Here is a 26,012-nt window from a genome sequence, read left to right as displayed (position 1 = left end):
AGGCTTTCACTTGGGTGGTCTTTGAATCTCATCTCTGCTTTTCACAGATGATGTGGTTCTGTTGGCTTCATCAGGTGATGGTATCCAGCTCGCACTGGAACAGTTTTGCAACCGAGTGTGAAGCAGAGGGAATGAGAATCAGCACCTCCAAATCTGACGACATGGTCCTCCGCCGGAAAAGGGTGGAGTGCCCACTCTGGTTTTTGAGCGAGTTCCTGCCCCAAGTAGGGGAGTTTAAGTATCTCGGGGTCTTGTTCACGAGTGACGGGAGAAGGGAGAGGGAGATCAACAGACAGATTGGTACTGCGGCTGCAGTGATGTGGATGCTGCACCGGTCTGTTGTGGTAAAGAAAGAGCTGAGTGTAAAAGAGAAAGATCTCTATTCCCTACCCTCGCCTATGGTCACGAGTTGTGGGTAGTGACTGAAAGAACGAGATCTCGGATACAAGTGGCAGAACTGGGCTTCCTCCAAAGGGTGGCTGGCCTTTCCTTTAGAGATAGGGTGTGAAGTTTAGCCATCCGGGAGGGGCTCAGAGTAGAGTCGCTGCTCCTTCATATCAAAAGGAGCTAGTTGAGATGGTTTGGGCATCTGACTCTGACTCTGTGCATTATTATAAATCCTCAAGTGATAATCCCCCCTTAGACTGTCTTGGTGCAAAACCAAGACATAAATCATGTCTCCTGGAAGGGGGAGGACGTATCACAGGCAGGGCACAGCGAGCTGAAATCTCTGAAACCGACTGGCCTTCACTTCCTACGAGACAGAGAAGCTCTTCTACCCCTGTATACGGGAGGAAACAGGACTGGACAACCGTGAATAGGAAGGTTAACAACAAACCTCCAAAACAACTGAATGTGAAACTGCAGAACAGATTTGCTCCACTATCAAAGGACCCTGGATCTATATCGGACAACCATCCATCTAAAAGCAGCGAAATAAGGTCTGAAAATCTGTTGAAAAGTGAAAGGCCACAGGGAAAGCTAAAGGCTAGGCCTGAAACTCTGATTGTGGGTGACTCTGCCGTAAAGGATGTACAAAGGATGTGCGGTAAGAACACTAAAGTCCTCTGCTTTCCTAACGATATGGTCAACAACCTGAAGGAGAGAATTCTTCAAATTGCAGATGAATATCCAACTGTGACAAACATTGTTCTGCATACAGGGTCAAACGATGTGTCCAAACAACAGTCGGAGGTTCTGAAACGGGACTTTACTGGATTATTAAATACTGTAAACTCTCTGAATGCAGCTGTATTCATCAGTGGACCTGTACCGCCGGTCAGAGGAGGAGACGAGAGATTCAGCAGGTTGTTTACACTGAATAAATGGCTTATATCAGCATGTGCTGACCACTCAGTGCATTTTATCAACAACTTTAATATTTTTTGGGAACGCAGGCATCTGTTCAAAGCAAATGGATTTAATTTTAACAAGTCAGGGGTGAAACTGTTCACCTCCAACTTGTTTTATTCCATACGTCATCCATCTGTGCTTGGTGCCAAGGCTGAGATAAACGAGGAGTTATCTCATAAAGAGGAACAAACAGTACTCCAAGAACAGACAAAGCCCAGCAGAAACCTTGAGGAGGAGCTCCATCTGCCCCCACCTGGGAAGAGCCTCAGAAAGGAGAGACATCCATGGCATCTGAGGAAGAGCCTCAGAAAGGAGAGACATCTAAGGCAAGAAGAGGGGTCCCTATTTGCCTCCAACTCTCTCAACAACACCAACGACCAGGACAAGGGACCACGACCTTCCCCAGTCCCCCAAACCCCTGACAGGCCATCACCCTCCTCCCCCTCCCTTTCTCCCTCCTCCCCACACCTGAAATTCACTGAGGAGATGATGGAGCGGGTCAATGCTGGGCTCAGATCTACCCCCCGTCCCAATCCCTTTTTGTCCCCCATAAACCCCCCACCAGAGCGGCCAAAGGTTCGCCATCGAGCCCCACCCTCAACAGAGCAATTGAAGTCACATTGCCCAGCCTCGCCCCCCTTAGTTCCTCTTCATGCCCTGTCTCCGCAGTCTGATGCGTGATGTGTGAAGGGTCCGGGCTGTGAGGATTATGGCAGTGGTGACTTTTCCCAGGAGAAGCTGGGACCCTGTTTACTAGAAGGTTTTAAAATTTCTGTACTTTTAGGTGACAGGAGACATGTGGCCTGGTCAAAACACAGAGAGCTGCACTCTAAAAGATCTTTAAACATAGTAAACATACCTTGTGTGCCACAGACTGCTCCCAAACACGAGGGGACAAGTAATACCTCTAAAACACTTAAGTTGGCTTTATTAAACATTAGATCTCTAGCTGGGAAAACATTTTTAATTAATGATTTAATCACTGAGCACAGCCTTGATTTTATGTTTTTAACTGAAACTTGGTTGGACCAAAGTAACAGTGGAGCTGTTCTCATCGAGACGACCCCTCCTAACTACAGTTTTATCAGTGAGGCCAGGGTGAGCAGGAGAGGAGGAGGGGTTGCTGTCTTATTTAATGAATCATTTCAATGTAAGCAGCTATCTCCTGGAAGTTTTCAGTCTTTTGAATATGTGGCTTTACAGCTGAAGGCCCCATCCAAAGTTGTGTTTCTTAATGTTTACAGGCCTCCCAAATACTGCACAGACTTTTTTAATGACCTCAGTGAACTGCTGTCTGTGATCTGTGTTGATTTTGACTGTGTAATTATTGCTGGGGATTTTAACATTCATGTGGACAACCCTCAGGACAAAGGGACTAAAGACCTGAGTAACACTCTGGGCAACTTTGGGCTGACTCAGCATGTAACAGAGGCCACACATAATAGAGGACACACTCTTGACCTACTGATCTCCAAGAGCCTGAGCATTTCAAAGGTTACTGTGTCTGATGTGGGCCTGTCTGATCATTACTGTGTTTTCTTTGAAAGTAAAATCTCAGCCCACACAAATATATCAACAACAGTGATCACAAAACGGTGTATAACTGAACACAGTAGTGAGATCTTTAACCAGGTCTTCCCATTAACACCTGACCTGCCCAGAGGGTCAGTCAATGAGCTCGTCAATAGCTTCAATGCTAACATGTTAAATGTAATGGACACTATTGCTCCCATTAAGGTGAAGGTTATCTCTGGAAGGAAAAAGTCTCCATGGAGAAACTCCACACTGGTGAAAAATGAAAAAAGAGAGTGTAGGAAAGCTGAGCGCAGATGGAGAAAAACAAACCTCCAGGTTCATTATGACATTTATAAAGAGAAACTTCACAATTATAATTTACAACTGAGGAATGCAAGGAGGTCCTACTTCTCTGACATCATCACTAAAAACAGCCATAATGCTCGGGTCTTATTTTCTACAGTTGACAGGCTAACAAACCCTCCTGTGTCAGTGGCAGCTGAACTTCATTCGACCATGGCCTGCAATGACTTTGCCAAATTCTTCACTGAAAAAATCCAAAAAATTAGACAAGCAATTGGTACATCAACAGCAGATCCAGGATATGTACTGTGTCCACCAAAAAACTGTTTAAACACCATGAAACAGTTTCAACCTATTAACAGCAAAGACCTGGAGGACATCTTAGGTCAACTGAACTCCTCCTCCTGCTGTTTAGATGTCCTGCCAACAAGTTTTTTCAAAAAGGTCTCAAAGACTTTAGAGTCAGACCTGTTACAGATCGTCAACTTTTCTTTATTATCAGGTGTGTTTCCAGAATCACTAAAAACTGCTGTAATCAAACCTATACTGAAAAAGGACAATCTTGACAAGACACAAATGAACAACTACAGGCCGATCTCAAATCTCCCGTTTTTAAGTAAGATCATTGAAAAAGCAGTTTCTCAACAGCTCAGTTACTTCTTAAAACAGAATAATTGCTACGATGCCTTCCAGTCAGGTTTTAGACAGAACCACAGCACTGAAACCGCTCTGACCAAAGTGTTTAATGACATATGTCTGAATACAGACAGTGGAAAAATGTCAGTCCTAGTTTTACTGGATCTCAGTGCAGCATTTGATACAGTTGACCACAACATATTACTCAAACGACTGGAGAACTGGGCAGGTCTTTCAGGAACTGTACTAAACTGGTTCAAAACATACGTAGAAAACAGGAAATACTTTGTATCAATAGGTAACTTCACATCTGAGCAGACAAGTATCACATGTGGAGTTCCCCAAGGTTCCATCTTGGGACCCCTTCTGTTTAACATCTACATGCTCCCACTGGCACAGATTATAAACAACAACAAAATAAACTATCACAGCTATGCAGATGACACACAAATATATATCACAATGTCACCAGGAGCCCGAGGCCCTGTACAGGCTCTTGGTAAATGCATTGAGGAAATCAATGACTGGTTGTGCCACAATTTTCTCCAGCTAAACAAAAACAAAACTGAGGTAATAGTCTTTGGCGCCAAAGAAAAACGATTACAGGTCACCAGAGAACTTCAATCTATACATCTAAAAACCACAAACCAGGCGAGAAATTTGGGTGTAGTGATGGATGCAGACCTAAACTTAGAAAAACACATTAAGACAATAACAAAGTCAGCTTACTATCACCTCAAGAATATTTCAAGGATAAAAGATCTGATGTCTCAACAGGACCTGGAAAAACTAGTCCATGCTTTCATCTTTAGTAGGCTTGATTACTGTAACAGCATCTTTACAGGTCTACCTAAAAAATCAGTCAGACAACTACAGCTCATTCAGAACTCTGCTGCTCGAGTCCTCACTAAGACCAAAAAAGTGGACCACATCAGTCCAGCTCTGAGGTCCTTACACTGGCTGCCTGTCCGTCAGAGGATAGACTTTAAAGTTCTGATGCTGGCCTATAAAGCTCTGAATGGTTTAGGACCAAAATACATCAATGACCTCCTGACCCAGTATGAACCTTCCAGATCCCTCAGGTCATCTGGATCCGGTCTTTTATCAGTTCCCAGAGTCAGAACCAGACACGGAGAAGCTGCATTCAGCTTTTATGCTCCTTATATCTGGAACAAACTCCCAGAAAGCCTCAGATCAGCTGAAACACTCAGTTTATTTAAATCCAGGTTGAAGACTCACCTGTTCTCAGCTGCATTTGAATAAAGCACCAAATCCACACTTTAAGCTTAAATTTCAAAACTTACATTTAACTACTGATTTTATCTACTGTTCTGATTTTATCTGTTTTGATTTTATATACTGTTGTTTGTTTGTTTGTTTGTTAATTACTTAGTTAGTTTATTTGCTTGTTTTATTCAATTTTAAATCATGCTTTTTATTTGTTCTTGTTTCTAATGTCTCTGTAAAGCACTTTGAATCACCTTGTTGTTGAATTGTGCTATACAAATAAACTTGCCTTGCCTTGCCTTGCCTTGACAAGGATGCCTCCTGGGCGCCTCCTGGGTGAGGTGTTCTGAGTATGTCCCACCGGGGGGAGGCCCCGGGGCAGAACCAGGACATGCTGGAAAGATTATATCTCTCTGGCCTGGGAACGCCTTGGTGTTCCCCCAGACAAGCTGGAGGAGGTGGCTGGGGAGAGGGAGGTCTGGGATTCTCTGTTTAGGCTGCTGCCTCCACAACCCTGCCCTGGATAAGCGGATTAAGATGGATGGATGGATGTCTTGTGTATTCACCATTGGGAACGGTGTGAATGCGCATTCATTTACAGGCAGACCTTTGTTCAGGGATTCTATAATTATAACAGAATCATAGTGTTGTGCCTTTCTATATAATAGTGATTTAGATATTTGCCTGCAGCAAATAAACTGGATGTTGTGCACATTTAATAAGCAAGACAGAAGACAGAAAGTGATGCTTGCACACTGTGATTATTGCTGACTTGTGTTCCTGAACATGAAAGCATAAAAACATTATTATTAGTAGATCAACTTTACACTCATTTTGTAGCATCAATTTCACTGCTTAATAAAACTCGTCTATGGTGTACAAATGGACAAACAGAAAAGAAAGCAAAAACACTGGAAGTTACTCTCACCTACAGAATGTGGTTATTATAACTGCACTGCCAGTATTCTTATACAAAATGCAAAAACTGAAATTGAAATGCTCTCCAATTATGCAACAATGTGTGTGTATTTTTTACAGAAATATGTGAAACTTTATTTTAAACATTTCAGGTGATTAACAAGGTCAGTGACCCTATTGGTAACCCTCACCATTATTGGCAACATCAGTTATGTCTGCTTATTTAGGTTGTCTGCTGCTAATCTTAGAATATCACTTTTGTGATTTGTTTCAGCACTCTGGAAAAAATTCTGCGCTTTAAAAAGGGACATATATGGACATTCCAACTCGTACATGTCCCACAAATGTCCAATCTACAGTATCTATTTAGTTATTTAGATAGGTGTAAGTACAACAACTCTATGTGCTGACAGGAAAGAGAATTAATAGTTATTAATAAATGACTCTGCAAACAGTAAACTCTTTAATAACACAATTTATTAAATATATTATGTAGCTATCTTAAAATTAAATGTCTTAACAGTAGTTTTACCAGTAATTTATATATTGCATAATTTTAAAATGCAGTAAATTGCCTGCTGTGAATCACCTTGTGGCGGGGCGTGGCCTGCGGTGCCGTGCAGAGGAGGCGGACGCACCTGCACGGCATCCGCAATCACGCCCCGCCGAATTAAATATTGTACTGGGTCCTGTGGTTGTGTTGTTGTGATAGTGTTGAGCGGGCAGCGGGAGAGCTGCAGCTCTGTGAGTATTGTGGACAGCAACCGTCAAAGCTTTAATAAAAAGCATCAAAATTCCACTGGGTCTGCCGTGTATGTTTACAGTGGTGCCGAAACCCAGGACGGGAGGCACGGCAGATCCAGGAGTGGGCCAGCAGAGGGAGGAGCTGGCGAGAATGGTGGCCGAGCTGGCGGCCACGCAGCAGGAGCAGGCGGCGGTGTGGCGCCGCAGGCGGGAAGAGCTGCAGGACCAGACTGAACGCCATCTGCAGAGAATGGAGAATCTGGCGGCGCTGATCCGGTCCTGCCCGACACCACCACCACCCCCACCGGCGCTCCCCAATGGCGCTGGAGTGGAGGAGATCCAGTCCGTGCAGGCGCCAGTGCCGGCCCCCAGGTTGCGACCAGCTAGCACGCAGCCTGCCACAGCGCCTGTCCCCACACCTCGCGTAGGAGCCGCTGGGGCTCTGCAGGGCCCGGTGCCCGTTCCTGCGCCCCGGAAGAAGGCGGCGGAGCCGGCAGCGGTGGAGGCGGCGCCCGAGGAGCCGCTCCAGCCGGGAGAGACAGCGGCGATGGCGGCGCCCGAGGAGCCGCTCCAGCCGGGAGAGACAGCGGCGATGGCGGCGCCCGAGGAGCCGCTCCAGCCGGGAGAGACAGCGGCGATGGCGGCGCCCGAGGAGCCGCTCCAGCCGGTAGGGGCAGCGGCGGAGGCGCAGCGAGGGGAACGTGAGCTGCTCCCACCGGGAGGGGCGGAGAAGCCGCGGGATAAGTCGGTGGTGCCCGTGCTAAGGGAGTCCGCGCCACCGAAGCCCGAGGTTAGCAGGGTGAGCAGAGCGGCCTCACCTCCACCAGAGGCCGGTGCCTGCCGGACATCTGCCCAGCTGCCTGTGAGCCGGGGCGCACGACCGTACCGACCGCGCCGCGTCCACCTGCCACGTGGCTGACCTCTGGACCAGCTTCGCCGAAGCTGCTGGGTTCGCGGGCAGCCACTTGAACTCACAACTCCCCGTCGCTTGGCCAGGGCCCGGGGGCGCCGATGGTTCGAGCGGATCCCCTCTCCCGCTCGCGGTGGGGGGAGTACGTTCGGCCGGATGGTTCCCCGGCCTCAGTCGGGCGATGGGGGTATGTAGCGGGGCGTGGCCTGCGGTGCCGTGCAGAGGAGGTGGACGCACCTGCACGGCATCCGCAATCACGCCCCACCGAATTAAATATTGTACTGGGTCCTGTGGTTGTGTTGTTGTGATAGTGTTGAGCGGGCAGCGGGAGAGCTGCAGCTCTGTGAGTATTGTGGACAGCAACCGTCAAAGCTTTAATAAAAAGCATTAAAATGCCACTGGGTCTGCCGTGTATGTTTACACACCTGTATTTTTTTTTTTTTTTTTTACTCTGCCCTCTGGACATCTCTGGTAAATCGCTGCAGTAATTTTAAGACCAAAGGTAAGAGTGCACAGACTGTTATTAGCATCACAGGAGATTCTTTTGTCACACATTAGGTGACCATTCAAACAGCTCTCCGATCCCCACAAAAGGACAGTGACTTCCAAATCCTGGCCCAAATATCCTCAATATGCCTGTGATTTTTACACATCTGTTGACAAGCAGCCCCCCTCATCTCTACCTGTCTCTAAAACGTTCTTATTGAATGCCACAAAAGATTTGTCTGATTCTTAAATTACTGTTACAATCCAGTTTTTTTTAAAGTATGCATTTCAGAGTATGTTATTAAAATTGGTGTTAAGGCATCTGCCAACTTTGTGAGGTGATGTTGAATTTATAACAAAGTAACTTAAAAATGCCGCTTGTAGCCGCAATCTCTTTCTTCAGAATCAGAATCATCATACTTTATTAAACCCTAAGGGAATTATGTGGATTATAGTTGCTATTATGTGGGTTACAATTATATAATAATTCATAGTTTTTTCGGTCACTACCCATAGCTCGTGACCATAGGTGAGGGTAGGGATGTAGCTCGACCGGTAAGTTGAGATGTTTCGCTTTTACAACAGGCCGGTGCAGTGTCTACATCACTGCAGCCACAGCACCAATCTGTCTGATCTCCTGCCCCCTTCTAACGTCACTAGTGAACAACACCCCGAGATACTTGAACTCCTCCACTTGTGTAAGTACTCAAAAACTGTAAGTCATTCTCACAATTCAAATAGAAGTCTGAACATTTTCCATTTTCCACCAGTCTCAGAAATAACATCCACATGTGGAAATTAATACACAAGAATATTTTTTTCTGTATATTGTATCTATTTATTAGATTAGATTGAAATGGATGAATGAAGAACTGTTCACTGTTCTTCATTTATGGTGATTACAGTATAAAATGTATCCATCTATTTTTCAATTTAAGGTTTTATATTTTAATGGGTGAAGAGGTTCATGAGTGAAAGCTTTCAAAAGAATGGGATATTCAAGGCATTTCATTTGATCTATATTAATATTTATTAATCACAACAAAAGTGCCCTCAATGCGCTTCATATTATAAGGTAAAGACCCTACAATAACACTGATAAAATCTTCTACAGCTAAGTATCCAAGCCAAAGTTTTTATGACACAGCACTAACTCTTGGTGCCAAGAGAGCGAATCCCCTTTACTTTCTCTTTCCATCTTTGCTCAGTGTAACTTGATTATGACAAACAAATTATGCACACTATGTACACTTATACACTTATTCTTTTTGTGTGACGTGTCAGACTGTATTATTGTAAGCTCTTTACCTCACAATGTAAAGTGTCTCAAGGTGACTATTTGGTAAAATATATAAATAAAAATTAATTGAACTGAACTGAATAGAGATCCTAATCTCTGCCTACCAAGTCACTAAATCAGTTTTTTCTTTTCTGTATGTTTACGTGTTTCTTTCTATATAGAAAGCACAGTACAAACTGCTTAAAAAAGCAAAAGTATCAAATACAGGAAATAAAAAGACAATTCAAAGCAAATCAAAATCTTTGTTATCATAAAAGTGTGCTTTAAGATATGACTTGGAGAAAGTCACTGACTCCACCGACCTGATTTCCTTGGGCAGGTCGTTCCAGAGCCTCGGGGCTCTGTCCCTTTTAGTTTTCAGGTGGACCCCTGGAACAGACAAAAAACCTCTACCTGAGGATTTCACGGATATACAGGTGCATATGAGAGCCTATAGGTACTAGTTAATATCAGTAATACAAATTGTGTAATTTAGACATTACTCTAACACAATCCCATTAATAGTTGTGTGACACTGCAAACCCATCGCGCATTGTAAAAACTAATTTGGCTGCTTCTAAAGCAAGACACATACTTGTGTCTGGATGCCTATGTCAGGATTTTCCTCCTTCACTCTGACACTCCAGGTTCAGTTCAGTTCAGTTCTGCAGATTGAAGACTCAGTGTAGTATTACAGGAGTGAGCCTAACACTGTGCTCACAACTTTGAGACATCTACCACTTGTTGTGATAAACCTTCCCCCTTTCATTCCAAATATATTAAAAATCCTGACAAACTACAAGAAATAATGGCATGTCACAAACCATAGAAAATCTGCTCTCTGGGCCTATGTAAGATGGTGGTAGAGGTGGGAATGGTGGAATTTGGCATCACCATCTCTCCACGCTTTTTAGGAGGTTAAGCTGATACCCCCTTTGTGGCTCCTCCCCTGTCTGACTGCGCCACTTCATACTCAACATTACCCACTCGCCGTGTGACCACAAAGGGTCCTTGTTAGTTGGTGAGTAACTCTGCACTAGTTTGGTGGACCAGGGTCTGCATACAGCCCAAGTCCACCATAGCCTGACGTGTACCCCCCCAGGCACCTGAACAGAACAAAGCCATCCCTTTTGGACTGAGGGAAGGTATTGGGGGCCCGGCGACGCAGAACACCTGACCCACCTCCAGTAACAGACACTCATGGAGGAGGTGTCCCGTACCATCAACACTCATGCCCTGACATCTGTACAACCATCAGTGAGTCAGGTGCAATGCCCGAAGCCGCCGGGACCTGGGGAGAGGCAGCAGAGAGGAATGGATTAGTATTACATCGCAGGCACTCCTCAGTGGCCGGAGGTGTTGGGAGACTGCTGGGAAGCCTTTTCCTCTGGGCCAGAATTTGGCGTTGCCTCCCACCCCACCCCCATCTATAAAGTGCTCCAGCATGATCAGGTCGAGCAGCTGTGCTTCTCCCGGTGAAAGGCCAGGCTGCAATCACTCCATCCCACAGCAATTGGGGATAAGCAAAGGGTCGGTTTTGCACCACCATATAACCCCCCCGGCGCTGCTGGACCTCCAGGAACAGACCCGCCTGGTCTGGGATAGCCTTGCAAACACCATTTAAGTCACACCTCAACATCGACGACAGGGTGATTGCAGTTGTGACCTTGAGAACCTCCAGAAAGGATTGTGGATCACCCCCCTTTGGTCATCCTGTGCGAAAACAGCGGAGAAGAGGCACCAGAGCGACCAGGTTTTCGAACACTTGTGTCTGCCGCTCAGCCTAGTCATGCAGCACCTCTAGCTGCTTGCACTGGGCCGCTCCCTGCTCCCGGTGCATAGCCCCCAGCTCTGCCAACAACTGAGCCAGGGCATGCACTGGCTGCACAGTCTGTGGATCAGACATCTTGCGGCACCACTGTGAACAGTTAGGACCCAGAACACACACAGCAGCTGTGAGAACTCTTTTATTGTGTGTTGTGCTTTGCCGCAGCTTTCGAGCTGTCACATCCTACACTTCCCTCTCCTCTTCGGCGTCACTGAAGTAGCATGACCGCAATTACTTAAGTGCTGTCAGCTGCCCTAACAGCCTCCCTGGCACTGTCCCTCAAGCCCGCTGCACCTCCCCTCAGAACACACCTCCACCGCAACTCCATTGTCCATTCATTTCAGACACTGTTTACTGTGGGCAAAATTGGCCTTTTAAACACCAAAATAGGGTTTGATGTTGTTAGTAAATTTGGCCATATTGTTCTTCTATTGGTCTTTCTACTTCTGGTCTGTCTTCCTGTTTTGTTTTACTTAGGAGGTTGTGTGTTTCTTCTACTCTTTTTTTATCTTTATTTTTTATCAGTGATTACAGGTTTGCCTTTATTCATTTAACCTGCCTCCATGACTACTCTCCAGTGGAAGTGGCAAGCTGTAACTAGATGTAGAGCAGTGAGTCCACTTCAGCTGATCTCAGATATTTATATTACTCCATCTCTCAGAAGGTCTGACCATGATCTGTGCATAACTTTATGACTGCATTACAAATGCTTCACATAAGGAATGCAGTCTAATATGAGGCATTTCCAGGGAGAACCCACGGTTGCTTGGTGCTTTCACTGTTAGATATAGCTTGGACTGTTCAGGTTTCAATTTCCTTTAATATAGATAAAGATAAAACCAGCTAACTATAATCAGGATTCTGTAGTTTTCCCTTTGACAATGGGCTGGTGTACAATCCTTATACAAGACGCAATATACAGGGACCACAATATGCATAAAGTATGAATCAATTACACTTAGTCATGCAATGCAAACTTTGCAATAATAATTCAAATGTATATAGGCGTTTAGCATTTTAGAATTCATTTCTATAATGCTAAATCATATAAAAACTTTGTCTGTCTTGTTGCTTTGGATGAAGCAGTGGAATAAATTTCAGAGCACCATAGCATCAGCTTGTTCTTTTATCCAAAAGACATGATGATGACTTTAACTTAGTAATTATGGAAGATAGCTGAATAATTGTAGGAAGTTCAAATTTGGATAGAGAAACAAGGACACCCAGGCCTCCCTCTCCCCAGCTACCTCCTCCGGCTTTTCCAGGGGAACACCAAGGTGTTCCCAGGCAAGTCAAAAGATATAACCTTTCAGTGTGTCCTGAGTCTGCCCCAGGGGTCTCCTCCTTGTGGGACCTGCCAGGAACACCTCTCCCAGGAGCAAGCACTCCACCCTTTTCCAGCTGAGGACCATGGCCTTGAACTTGGAGGTGCTTTGAGTTGTGACAAGTTTCTGAGATCAAATAGACACTTTCTGCCACTTGGCTATGCCTAGAAATTCTGTCCATAATAATAATAATAATAATAATGGATAGTTTATTGATCCCCATGGGGAAATTACTTGTTTTTTCTCTGCATTTGACCCATTCACTCAGTGAAGCAGTGGGCAGCCCACTAAGCAGGCGCCCGGGGAGCAGTGTGTAGGGACGGTACCTTGCTCAGGGGTACCTCAGGGTAGCCGTTAAGTGGATTCGAACCGCCGACCTTCCGATCATGGGGCGACCACTTTACCTACTGAGCTATCCCTGCCCCATGAACACAATCATGAACACAATCGGTGACAAAGTCCATCTCTGGTGGAGTCCAACACCCACCGGGAATAAGTCCAACTTATTGCCATGGACCAAGCTCTTGCAATGGTTGTGAGGATCAAATGACCCTATACTCACCCTAAAATGAGATCCGATGGCTCTCTGACCTTAGTATTTGTCCCTGAATACAGGTTCTCACGCAAAAAGCCCAGGGACTTCTAACTCTTCATGACCCACGTCAGGGCTGAGGTATGCAATATGTGACCAGCAGAGAAAATATTTGACAAAGTCTTAATATGTAGCTAATGTATTCCTCCATGGGCTGGAGGGATTTAGTTCTGTACATTGCCACAATGAATAAAAATGACACTGAAGAGCTGTTTCATTGTTTCAGCTTTTTTTGGAAGTGCAGTCTATTCTATCTATGTTTTAGGCTTATGAGTGGCTTGCAACTTTCAGTGAACCTTTTGTATTTCCTTTCCTGCAGTCTTCTTTTTATGGTAGACTTGGATATCCACTATATTCACTTTGTTGGATGTTGTGAAGCAGTTTCTCATCACCATTAGGGCTGGGCTATATCATACCGTTCACAGTAATACCGGTATAATGTTGGGCAATAATAAGAAAATGAAATATCGCAATAGAATTTGGGTAAAATGCACATGCGCAGTGCCTTTGTTTTCATACGCACATGGCGGAAAATGCATGGCGGCGACGGAGAATAAGAAGGGCGAAAGCGGATCGTTGAATGAAACAGATGAACCAGAACTGGTTTGTAAAAATGCTGCAACTTCAGTGGTGTGGAACTGGTTTGGCTTTTGTCCATCAGATACACAACAAAGCACTATTTTTGGTAGCGCATGCTAGCAGGCCGTCGTTATTACCATGTTTTTTGGAAAATACGGCACTTAAAATCAATCCTTTGATTTTTCTGAAAGTCGACAGATCCCCTTATAATCCCGTGTGACTTATGTATGAACTCTGGTTGTGTTTACTGACCTCGAAACGATTTTATGTACACGGCGCTCGAAAATCTGTCAAATGTTTTAGTACGACTTTTTCTAAGCTACGAACCCGCACCGCTTGATGGATTGTCGGAGCTTTACGGCTATCGCAGGCAGGAGCCTCGCAGAGTGATACGTACTGTGCTTCAACATAATATTACCGTATTGTGTGTGTATAACCTCTTTTTAAGTGTTGTGGATATTTTACATGGTTATGCTGAGGATATGTCGGCCAGTTTCCACTGGAAATGCCTTTTGGTTGAACTGTCAGCGAGAAATTTGCATTTGCACTGTTAAAGTTTATATAACTTTAATGCATAAATATTTTTGGTCATATCGCTCTGCTCTAATCACAATGGATATGAAGATGAGATGACGCTGCATACGGATGTACGGATGCACCACAGCGCTTCTAATTACTGTGCACTTTTTGTGTTTTTGTTTCCTTTTTGTTGTATCTTCCTGAAGTGCACTGATCATCAGAAACTGATAAACATCAGCCTTAGCCTGAACCCGGACTTTACTTCAAGTTGGATCAACAGTATCCCACCCAAGATTGCGAGACCACTGGGTGCACCATGGGTAATTGTCTGGAACAGCAAGTGACGCAGACGGTGCAGAGAGAAAAAATAAAATGCAGGACTGACTATCGCTTCCAGCTGCGAAAACAAGAACCCGCTTCCATCTATCATCAACACCATATCCCTTGCAAACAAAACAAAGGAGCGACAATCAGAGCTTTACTACAACCTCTTTGTCTAGGAGTGTAACTGAATTCTGGCTAAAAAATAAAAATAAAGGGCTATTCTATTTTATTCTTCGATTCTGTTTTGATCATCCACCAAATCAAATCAAATCAAATCACTTTTATTGTCACATCACATGTGCAGGTACACTGGTACAGCACATGTGAGTGAAATTCTTGTGTGCGAGCTTCACAAGCAACAGAGTTGTGCAAAATACAATAATGTAAACAAGCAAAATACAAGAATGGCTACATCTGAAACTAATAAATATATGTACAATATATAATAGTGTATGCATTTCTGGATGTGTATACTAAATATTTTTCTACGTGTGTGTGTGTGTGTGTGTGTGTGTGTGTGTGTGTGTACACATATTTTACAAATTAAATAGAGTAAACAATAAATAGAATATATAAAATAAATAAAATAAAATATACAGAGTGAGACATGTGCAAAACAGTGGCATTACTGTACAGTATGTAGTGCATAATGTTGAAGTTCCAGTAGTGAAGCTGAGGTGTCTATGACGTGTTCAGCAGTCTGATGGCCTGGTGGAAGAAGCTGTCTCTCAGTCTGCTGGTTCGGGACCGGATGCTGCAGAACCTCCTTCCTGATGGAAGCAGTCTGAACAGTTTATGGCTGGGGTGACTGGAGTCCTTGATGATCCTCCCCGCTTTCCTCAGGCAGCGCTTCCTGTAGATGTCTTGGAGGGAGGGAAGCTCACCTCCAATTATCCGTTCAGAGCACCGCACTACTCGCTGGAGAGCTTTGCAGTTGTAGGCGGTGCTGTTGCCATACCAGGTGGTGATGCATCCAGTGAGGATGCTCTCAATGGCACTGTTATCTTCCGTGGACATTCAGGTCTTTTTGCATTGCTGAGTTTAACATTGCTTGCTTTCTTTCTCAGGATGTACCAAACTATAGATTTTGTCACTCCTAATATTGGAGCGGTATTGCAGTTTCTCAGATGGCTTAAGGACGGCTTGTTTCACCTACATGGAGAGCTTCTTTGACTTCATGATGTCTGTTCACAGCAAAACCATCTAAATGGAAGCACCACATCTCAAATCAGCGCCAGGCCTTTTAAGGCCAGTAAGGTTTGCTGTCCCACCTCTAGCTATTCACTGTTTGGTTACTTATACCTGCACAAGCCACATCTGTAGTAGGAAGTAAGGATAAATAAAAGAAATGCTGTTGCTTCTGAAGTACTGAAGTGGACAAAAACTTCATGCCAATTCATCCAAAGTCTGAAACCCCTGGCTATATATGAAACCACCAAAGAAGTAACCGTACTGTCACAGTATAGCTTATGCATTAAAAAAATAAGTAAATTGGGTGGTTGTTACATTTACAAGAGTCTAACTTGTAATTGGAACAGAAAAATTTCTTGTTTCTAAGGTGAACGTAATTATATCATGTTAGAGCTGCATGAAATTCAGAAATGCAATTTAATCACGTGGAAATCCTTTCCATGATTTTTGTTTATGTTCATTCAAATTGTTATTTTTTTTGAGTGTGGGGATCTAAATAACCAGTTTTCTCTTGTTATTCTTGTTTATTTCTCTTGTTGCTGTATTCAAAAGAAATGTGAGGAGCTCACACACATGCTCACTCTATAGCCTTCCTCCTCCTCTAATAATGTACACAGAATCACAACAGTATGCCCGGTTGCCCCAAGTTGATGTTCTGAGGACCAAATCATTGTGCATTGTCAATGCAACACCATATATATTACACTGTTTAATCCATCTGTGCATCTTTGTTTGACATAATGTGCTGATTATTGTGTTATTAAAGTCCAAATGAAATACTTTACAATCTTTATTTAAAAAAAAAATTGGTCAAAATAGTTGACTAATTGTGGTAGCTAAGTGGTATAAAAGGCAAAAACACATAACACAAAGCCTTCACGTAGCAATAACAGCATTATTAATAAAAAAAACCATTCTGTTGGTTTACTATGAAAATGCAGTTGCTGCTTTGCACAGCTAAAATAAAATGTCAGCTAACACATCAGTGTTCATTTACTCTCTGTTTTTGTTTTGGGGGGGTTTAATCTATAAGAACTACTGTTATTGCCCTGAATATGTTCCACAGTTCTTTACCAGAGTAGAGTCTTTATTGCCAACACTCAGTGTAGACATTTGCTTTAAACAGTTAATTTCTAAGTCATACGTATGTCTAATATGTATGACATATGATGTATGTTTAAGTCAGCTTCTGGAAGAAAGTCACGACAATTTCCCCCAGCTGGACAGATTTTACAAAGAGACAGCCATTAAAATCCAATAGAGAGAGAGAGAGGGAGACACCCAGAGCTGTTGGAAGCTATCAACAACTCCCTCTCCATCACTTTCTCTCTTTCCTATACTCCCATTATCCTACTTCATCACATCATCAGATGACCCCCAGTCAGCTAGAGATGTACGTCAGAATCTGCGTGGAAAGGATTTTTTTCTCTTTCTTTTCGCCCACTTACTGTTATGATTCAATTCACCCTTTAGAGCAAGGTTGAGAAGAGAAGAGCGTGGGCCTACCCTGTTTCTCCCTGAATTTCTCTCTTTATCTCACTACCTGCTTTCCTTCTGCACAGAGCTGTAAAGCTACCCTTTTTTCTTCTGAAATTAAATCCTGGGTTAGTGCCTGCCTATGAAACCTACAATAGACAGACAGAAAGGAACAGCTCAGCAGTGGGATGTGTGAAAGAGGTGGGGACGGAAACAACCAGCTGACTGTAAAAGAAGCATGAATCATATCTTCAACACCTATCTTCTGTCATTTTCCTCATAAACTTTCAATTTTGATGTAGCTTTGAACTTCTGCAGGTTTTCCTGAACACCTCTACATGCCTACATACATTGAGTTGTTACCGTGTGATTGGGTGATTAGATAGAGAAAGGTAAATAGATGCACTTAACAAGGTCACTTCACACTAGAGCAAGTATTAATTGTGCAAAGGGTTTATCAAGGATTACATTTTATTCACACCCTAAAGGAGTGTACATACATTGAAAAGATTCACTGATAATGTGGAAGATGCTATTAAGTGTGCATATAGCATCATCTATACAGTTTCTTTGGTTTTATACTGTAAGAATTACTCTTTGAATTTTTTCGGGGTCATTGTTCAATTTCACACTTAGTAATTTCACTCACATCACTAAGTAATGACAACTACAATATCATCCTTCCGGCACACAAGGGTAGGTGCACGGTTTGTTCTTCACTTGTATTCCAGTCACTGAAGTGACAGGACCACTCTCAGCATCGACCAAGTGTTTGCTTTTGGAACTGTGTCTTATTTCCACCTATTTCACATACAAGGGTCAGTACTACAGGCAGAAACATGGGTGTGCCATGGGCTCCCCAGTTTCACCCATCGTGGCCAACTTGTACATGGAAGAAGTGGAAAAGAGAGCTTTGCTATCCTACCCTGAAACACCACCAAGTCATTGACTCAGGTATGTGGATGACACCTGGTTGAAAATCACATCTCAGGACGTACCACAATTCATAGATCCCATTAACTCAGTGAACCAACACATCAAATTCACCAGGAAGGATATGAAAAGTGGCAGGTTAGCTATCTTAGACTGAGAGATTTCCATCAGTAATGGGGGACATCTAAAAGCTGATGTGTACCATAAACCTACCTACGCATATGGATCCATATAAACTGGGTGTCATCAGGACATTACAACATAGAGTGAACACCATCCCCACAGACACAGCGGCCAGAGAAGCAGAAGAACATCACACCAAGAAGGCCCGGAGTAAATGTGTTTATCCCAGCTGGACATTTGTCAAAGCTGCGAAGGCGCCTAAAGAAAGCTCCAGCTGATCCAGAAGAGAAGAACAACCGCTGCCTAAGTGAAAAGGAGGCCATTTACATGAAAAGGGAAAGACCATCTCTGAATCAAGGAGGGGGCCTAAGGATACATCTGTCACCACCATACTGTGATTGCAGCCATTCTCTCTCTCGCTGTGAATGGTACTCATGGCAAATGATCTGTGATCAGTGGTTGTTGATCAATGGTCATGACAATTGGCATATTCACTAGCTGGGCCCACATCCTCATTTTAGGTTTGACAGCGTTTGCAACAAAACATCTAACACAGGACAGCTTTGATGTAAGAAAGGGAGAAGTTTCTAAAAATCACTGGACCGAAGAATCCAGACCCAGCTTTATCCTGATGGTCTCACTCACTTTCCCCCAGGGTGGATGTAGCTGTCAATAATAATATGGAATCTGGGTCCTGTTGTTAAAAGAAAAAAGCAAATTATATTTCTACACAATATTTTGTTTGCTTGTTTTTAAATCTAACATTTAATATAAAATGTTCTTTTTATATATTATAAAGTGCTCAGTGAATACCTCAGGCAGCAGAAACCCAAGAATGAGGAGGAAGAGGAGGCACTATCATGGAAGGACAGGCCCCTGCACGGTATGTACCACCGGCAGGTGGCTGATATTCATAAATCCTACCAGTGGCTGGACTGAAAGACAGCACAGAGGCACTAATGCATGGTAGCACAGGAGCAAGCTCTGAGCACAAGATCCATAGAGGCCTGGGTCTATCACACCAGGCAAGACCCCAGGTACAGGCTGTGTAAAGATGCCCCTGAGACAATCCAGCACATAACAGCAGAGTGCAAGATGCTAGCAGGCAGGGCATACATGAAACATCATAACCAAGTAGCCGGCATAGTGTACAGGAACATCTGTGCCGAGTATAACCTGGAAGTCCCGAGGTCAAAACTGGAGACGCCCCCAAGGGTGATGGAGAATGACCGAGCTAAGATCCTGTGGGACTTCCAGATACAGAAGGACAAAATGTTGATGGCTAACCAACCGGACATAGTGGTGGTAGACAAACAAAGGAAAACGGCTGTAGTGATCGATGAAGCAGTTCCGAATGACAGCAACATCAGGAAAAAGGAACACGAGAAGCTCGAGAAATACCAAGGGCTCAGAGAAGAGCTTGAGAAAATGTGGAGGGTGAAGGTAACGGTGGTCCCAGTGGTAATCTGAGCACTAGGTGTGGTGACTCCCAAACTAGGCGAGTGGCTCCGGCAAATTCCAGGAACAACATCGGAGATCTCTGTCCAGAAGAGCGCAGTCCTAGGAACAGCTAAGATACTGCGCAGGTGTAGCCCAGTGGCAAACAGATGCAATTAGAGACTGTTTATTGTAATTATTATTAAAGGTGTTTTATTCTGTTCAGTTGAAAACACTCATAATTGGAGAGAGACTCTAAAGAAAAAAAATCCAAATTATTTTGTACGGAATTGCATTATTTGTGTTATTTATTTATTTTTGTTTCTCAAAGGTTATTTTTTGACCTGGATACAAATGCGGTCCAACCAATGGGATTGTTTGTCCCGCCTTGTGCTTTCATGTTTGGTTGCGCTGCTAAGGCTGCCTAGACCACACGCGCCATAGCTGTACCTGTGGGGAAAACGTGGTAGCTGTTGAAACAGCGAAGCTGTTGGTGTCTGCTTGATTAGCCGCCAGATTTGGATAGCCGAAGCTAGTTTTATGAATACGAAGTGCTTTGCACTGGTGAGTAACCAAACTGTTATAGCCGCTGATCGGCATCCTGAAATGTTGACGTTGTTCGCTTCAAAAAACAAACGCTAATGGTGACGGTACTATGCAAGTAGCTAGCGGGTACTAGCTAAACGCACACTCCCGTTGTTAAGTGTTAGTTGAGAACTTATTAGCTGTTGTTAGGGGAAAAAAGTATGTCTCTCTGTTGCATTGAAATGTTTTATTGTGTTACTTTTATTCATCACTGTTGTTACTTTCAAGATGGCAGCGCGCACAGACGCAGCGGCTCACTGCTCCTCATGTTCAGTGTTTTGTTTTTTACTTTTTCTAAGTGTATCTGTGTGGATGTGTGTGTTTTTTATTATTATACATCAAGTAGAGTCCACCTACAGTCGTCAGGACCTTCTGAGTTTGTTTCCATAGTTTCTATAACCAACAAAATCGACGAACTGAGATTACAAATTGCAGTCAACAAATGTGTACGGAACAGCAGCATAATATTATAACTCACAGAGACTTGGCTGCAGCCATCAATTCTGGACTCGACTATTGAGCTAGCAGGCCGCACGGTCCACCGTCACAACAGGAATGGCCACTCCGGTAAGATCAAAGGAGGGGGTTTATGCATCTACACCAATGACAGCTGGTGCAAAAACACAAAGACTGTAGACAGCCATTGTTCCCCAGATTTGGAATATTTGACTGTGAAGTGCAGACCCGTCTACATACCTCGCGAGTTTACTGTTGTCATGGTAACGGCTGTGTATGTACCACCAGATGCTAATGCTAACTCGCCCATGGAGGAGCTGCACAAGACAATAAGCAATCAGCAGAACTCCCATCCAAACGCAGTGCACATTATAGCTGGGGACTTCAACCATGCTGATTTAAGGTCAGTATTCCCCAGATTTGAACAGCATATTAAATGTGCAACGAGAGGGAAAAACACATTGGATAAAGCCTACAGCAACATCCAAAAAGGCTACAGAGCAACCCCTCTACCACATCTAGGTTTGTCAGACCACATGTCCATGCTGCTGATCCCTGCATACACTCCCATTAGGAGAAGAGCCCCCCCCAGTCACAAAAACTGTGAAAACCTGGCCAGAAGGTGCATCACATCAGCTGCAGGACTGTTTTGAAAACACGGACCGGAGCGTGTTCGAACATCAGGACCTTGAAGAGCACACAACATCAGTGCTCTCATATTTTAACTTCTGTGTCAACAGTGTCACTGTGGACAAACGTCTCCGGGTGTATTCCAACCAGAAACCCTGGATGACTAAAGAGGTCCAGGTCCTGCTGAAGCAACGTGACGCCGCTTTTAGATCCGGTGATGGTATGCAGTACAGTACAGCCAGATCTGAGTTGAAAAGAGGCATCAGAGAGGCCAAGGCAGCGTACAAGAGAAGGATCGAAGACCACTTCACCACCAACAACTCACGACAGGTATGGCAGGGAGTTCAGCATTTAACCAACTACAAACCTGGCAATACCACATTGACTGAGGGTAACGCGGAGCTTGCGGAGGAGCTGAACCACGCTTTGAGGTGAAGGGACCAGAGGCAGCAGCAGCAGCCCAAGCCTCATAGTGCAGGAATATGAGGTGAGGCACACACAGAGGGCAGTGAACCCCAGGAAGGCCGCCGGACCAGATGGGGTAACCGCAAAGGTCCTAAAAGAGTGTGCAGACCAGCTGGCTGGGGTCTTCACCAAGATCTTCAACACTTCACTGTCCCAGTCCTGCATCCCGCCGTGCCTAAAGTCAGCCACAATTGTCCCACTGCCAAAGCGTACTAACATTAGCAGCCTCAACAACTACCGACCAGTTGCTCTAACACCTGTTATAATGAAGTGCTTCGAGAAACTGGTCCAACGTCACATCATGTCCTGCTTGCCACCCACACTCGACCTGCTCCAGTTCACATACAGAGCTAACAGATCAACTGAAGATGCCATTGCTACAACGCTCCACACCACCATCTCTCACCTGGAAGTGCAGGGCCGTTACGCCAGGCTGCTCTTTGTTGACTTTAGCTCTGCTTTCAATACGATACTCCCGGACAGACTAATAGTTAAACTGCTGGAAATTGGACTTCCTTCCACCACCTGCCGCTGGATCAGAGACTTCCTCTCAGACCGTGTATAGAGAGTTAGAGTGGGGCCTCATCTTTCCTCAGCCCTCAACCTCAACACCGGCTCTCCACAAGGCTGTGTACTGAGTCCCCTACTGTACACTCTATACACACATGACTGTGTTAGTTCCCACCCAGACAACACAGTCATCAAGTTTGCAGATGATACCACCGTGGTGGGGCTCATCTCAGGGGGAGAGGAGACTGCGTACAGAGCTGAAGTTCAGAGGCTGTCAGATTGGTGTGTAGATAACAACCTGGACCTCAATACCACCAAGACAAAAGAACTGGTAGTTAACTTCAGAAGGAGGAAGTCCGTGCTGCAGCCTGTCAGCATCAACGGGGAGTGCGTGGAAAGGGTCTCCAGTTTCAAGTTTCTGGGTGTGCACATAGACACAGACCTCCAATGGAGCTCTAACACCTCTGCGGTCTTAAAGAAGGCCCAACAGCGTCTCCACTTTCTGAGAATCCTCAGAAAAATGGACCTGAAGAAGGAGCTGCTGACCGTCTTCTACCGCTGCTCCATTGAAAGTGTGCTGACATATTGCATCGGTGTGTGGTTCTCCAGCTGCACCACAGCACACAGAAAGGCACTCCAGAGGGTCATCAATATGGCCCAAAAAATCATTGGACATCCTCTTCCCTCCCTGAAGGACCTTTACAGCACTCGCTGTCTCAAGAGGGCACACAGCATCGTACGGGACTGCACACACCCAGGACACTGGGTGTTTAAGCTGCTGCCGTCTGGCAGGAGGTTCAGGCTGCTGAGGTCCCGAACAAATAGACTCAAGGACAGCTGTTACAACAGGGCAACAGCCCTGATCAATGTAAATAGCTGACCTGACTGGATACCTCCCTGGACTTTTTTAGGGGGGAGGTAACAATGTTTAAAACAATAACAATAATAATATTTATATTTATAACAAGGTGCAATAATAATTAATGGTAAATGGCCTGTATTTATATAGCGCTTTACTCGTCCCTAAGGACCCCAAAGCGCTTTACATATCCAGTCATCCACCCATTCACACACACATTCACACACTGGTTTGTCACACAATTAATGTGCAATAATAACAGTGTGCAATACAAATACACTTATTCTTCTTTTTTATACTAAGTTAATATACTGTGTTGTGTTGTTTGTTGCGTTGTGATGTGTCATATCGTGTCGTGTTGTGTTATATGTAGTGCCGACGTAGGACAGTTTTCCAATTTCATTGTACTACTGTACTATGTATGACTGTGCAATGACAATAAAGAGTTATCTTATCTTATCTTACTTGACAGTGAGCAGAGTATATTGAGTTTGCTGCTTTTAATGAGCAGTGTGAATTGCTTTAATGATTGTTGATAGCTACATTGCCATGTAATGAAAATGTTTAGAATTTGATTAGTTGTACAACATTAGAAATTGAAACATATTTTGTTCATGCTTTATACTTTAAACAGAAGTGTTGTTAGTTAAGTGTGAACAATGTTCATTTGAAGTAATTCTGACCTCACTCTTAGGTCAGGTTTTTTTCAGTTGGAGAATGAGCTGAGACTCCCCGGAGAACATTGGATTACAGACTTTGTGGAAATCCGCAGAAGAGGAATAAATTTCCATTGTAATGGATGGCGAGCCACAGCCCATTTGGAATTTAATCTTGAAGTGTGGTTGCCTGAACTGTGGTAGGACAAAACAGTGCAAACCATACATCGATCGTGGACTGAACTCACACCAATAACTCACCAGATCACCAAACAGGCCTGATCTGGATCCTATTGACACTTTAAAAGACCCGGGTCTAACATTCGTTTCTTTTTTATTTTGGGTATCTGTGCGCGCACACACAATTTTGGTTATTATTGTAAATGCAATACAGTGCAAAAATTTCAAATACAGTTGAACCATTGCTTCATCATTTGCAGTTGTGTTTTCATTGTGGTTACCCATCCTCTGGGCTCCTGTCGTTCCTGAAGTCTTCTGATTTGCCCATTGTTTATATATTTTGTTACATACTGGTTACACAGGACCCTCAAGCTCCTCTGGTAGAGGACCCAAGCTTGGAGGATAGACCGTCCACAGGGGCGAGCAGGGAATGATAATAATAATAATTATTATTTTATATATATATATATATATATATATATATATATATATATATATATATATATATATATACACATACATATATATATATATATAGATATAGATAGATATAGATATATATACATACACATATATGTATAATGAAACCAATTACATAATTATAATGTAATAACAATTTGACCTGAACCCATAATTTGTCTTTCTCAACAGAACAGCTGCAGGTTTTGCTGACAGTACATCATATGGTAGTTTAGCCTGTGTACTTTATTTACTCCAGTATTAAAACAAATAAGTGTATTCAGCATAAAGTGTGGACATATAAGATGATGCTGTCACTAGCTCATGCTGAAGTCTGAATTTGAATCAGCTCCTGTGATCACAAAGAGAAAAGAATCATCACAAACTGTCAAACACGTACTCCTCAAAGCTGACAGAATTCAGGTTTGGAAGTTTTCTTAACTTTTTCCAGTCTATAGCTAAGATGTGGCCTGTTTGTTAAGTGAAGAAAAAACTTTATATACCAACAGTAGGGCTGCCACGATTACGTCGACTATTAAAATCGTCGACGACTATTTTAATAGACGACGCGTAGTTTAAAACTTTATAAGATCCCAAAAGACGCAGGAATAAGTAGTAGGATTTAAGAGTGTAATAACGGACTGAAACAGAAGATGGCAGCACTGCATGTATAAAGATGCCAGCTGCCGTCAAATCTCGAAGAAGAAGAAGAAGCAGTAACTGTGTCCAAATTCAGGAACCGCATCCTCCTGTGCCCGCATTTGTAGGCCGATTACGTTACAGCGACACGACGATGACTGTCCAAATTCGAAGACTCCGACAAATGCGGCCGACAAATGCGTCCTTCATTTCCCCAGATTTGAAGGATGGGTCGGGTGTATACTTCGTGGCCCATTCTATCCCAGAATTCATAGCGCGGCCATCCTCAGTTTCCAACAATGGCGGGCAGTAGCGGTTTTTGATACGGGCGACACGGGCGGTTGCCGGGGGCGGCATCGTGGTGGGGGGGCGGCATCACGGGCATCGGCAAAAAAATTAATAAAAAATAATAAAAATTGCTCGTATTCATGCTGCCCCGACGTCATGCCAGCGCATACTGGGAATGGTACAGGCACCGATCGGTTTTCTATCGCCCATTTGCTGGGAGTAAGGGCGCCCTCCGTTTGCGAGGTACGCCTGCTGCTTGCGGCACAGGGAGGAGAGGGCGGGGCGGTTTTAATATTAATTAGTCATTGTCAATTGTTGATTTGTCCCGTTCTCATTGTATGACAAATTATGATGGCTGTTTGGTAGCCGTTTGCATACTATGCATACTCTCTCTCTCTTCATAAAATTTGAATTTGAATTTCATATGTGTGTTTTTCTGGTGAAATTCAGTATGGTTCCGACAACAGTTTTATGTCAATGGACAATCCTTAATGTGTGTGTGTGTGTGTGTGTGTGTGTGGGGGGGGGGGGGAGGGGGGGGCACCAGAGGGTGTGTTCGCCCAGGGCGCCAAACAGGCTAGGACCGC

At 44.0% G+C, this 26,012-nt stretch overlaps 2 protein-coding genes across 5 annotated transcripts in view; one reads left to right on the top strand and one right to left on the bottom strand.

Annotated features, from left to right (window-relative positions):
• The window catches only part of LOC147309152 (disks large-associated protein 1-like), a 168,637-nt gene that overhangs the window by 94,558 nt on the left and 48,067 nt on the right, over positions 1 to 26,012 (bottom strand). The gene's annotated exons all lie outside the window — the stretch shown is intronic.
• Positions 6,667 to 8,326, top strand: LOC147309153 (uncharacterized). The gene has a single exon (XM_086272632.1). The coding sequence runs from the start codon at positions 6,767 to 6,769 to the stop codon at positions 7,613 to 7,615; it is 849 nt and encodes a 282-aa protein (XP_086128758.1). The 5' UTR covers positions 6,667 to 6,766; the 3' UTR covers positions 7,616 to 8,326.

The sequence above is a fragment of the Aulonocara sp. 'chitande type north' Nkhata Bay genome, linkage group LG18 (genome assembly GCF_057382095.1).
Source record: "Aulonocara sp. 'chitande type north' Nkhata Bay isolate Kocher_YH1m ecotype deep benthic linkage group LG18, A_spYH_male_GT1.1, whole genome shotgun sequence".
Classification (NCBI taxonomy): Eukaryota; Metazoa; Chordata; class Actinopteri; order Cichliformes; family Cichlidae; genus Aulonocara; species Aulonocara sp. 'chitande type north' Nkhata Bay.
The sequence above is the reverse complement of the archived record's forward strand: the minus strand, read 5'-3'. Positions and strand labels throughout refer to the sequence as shown.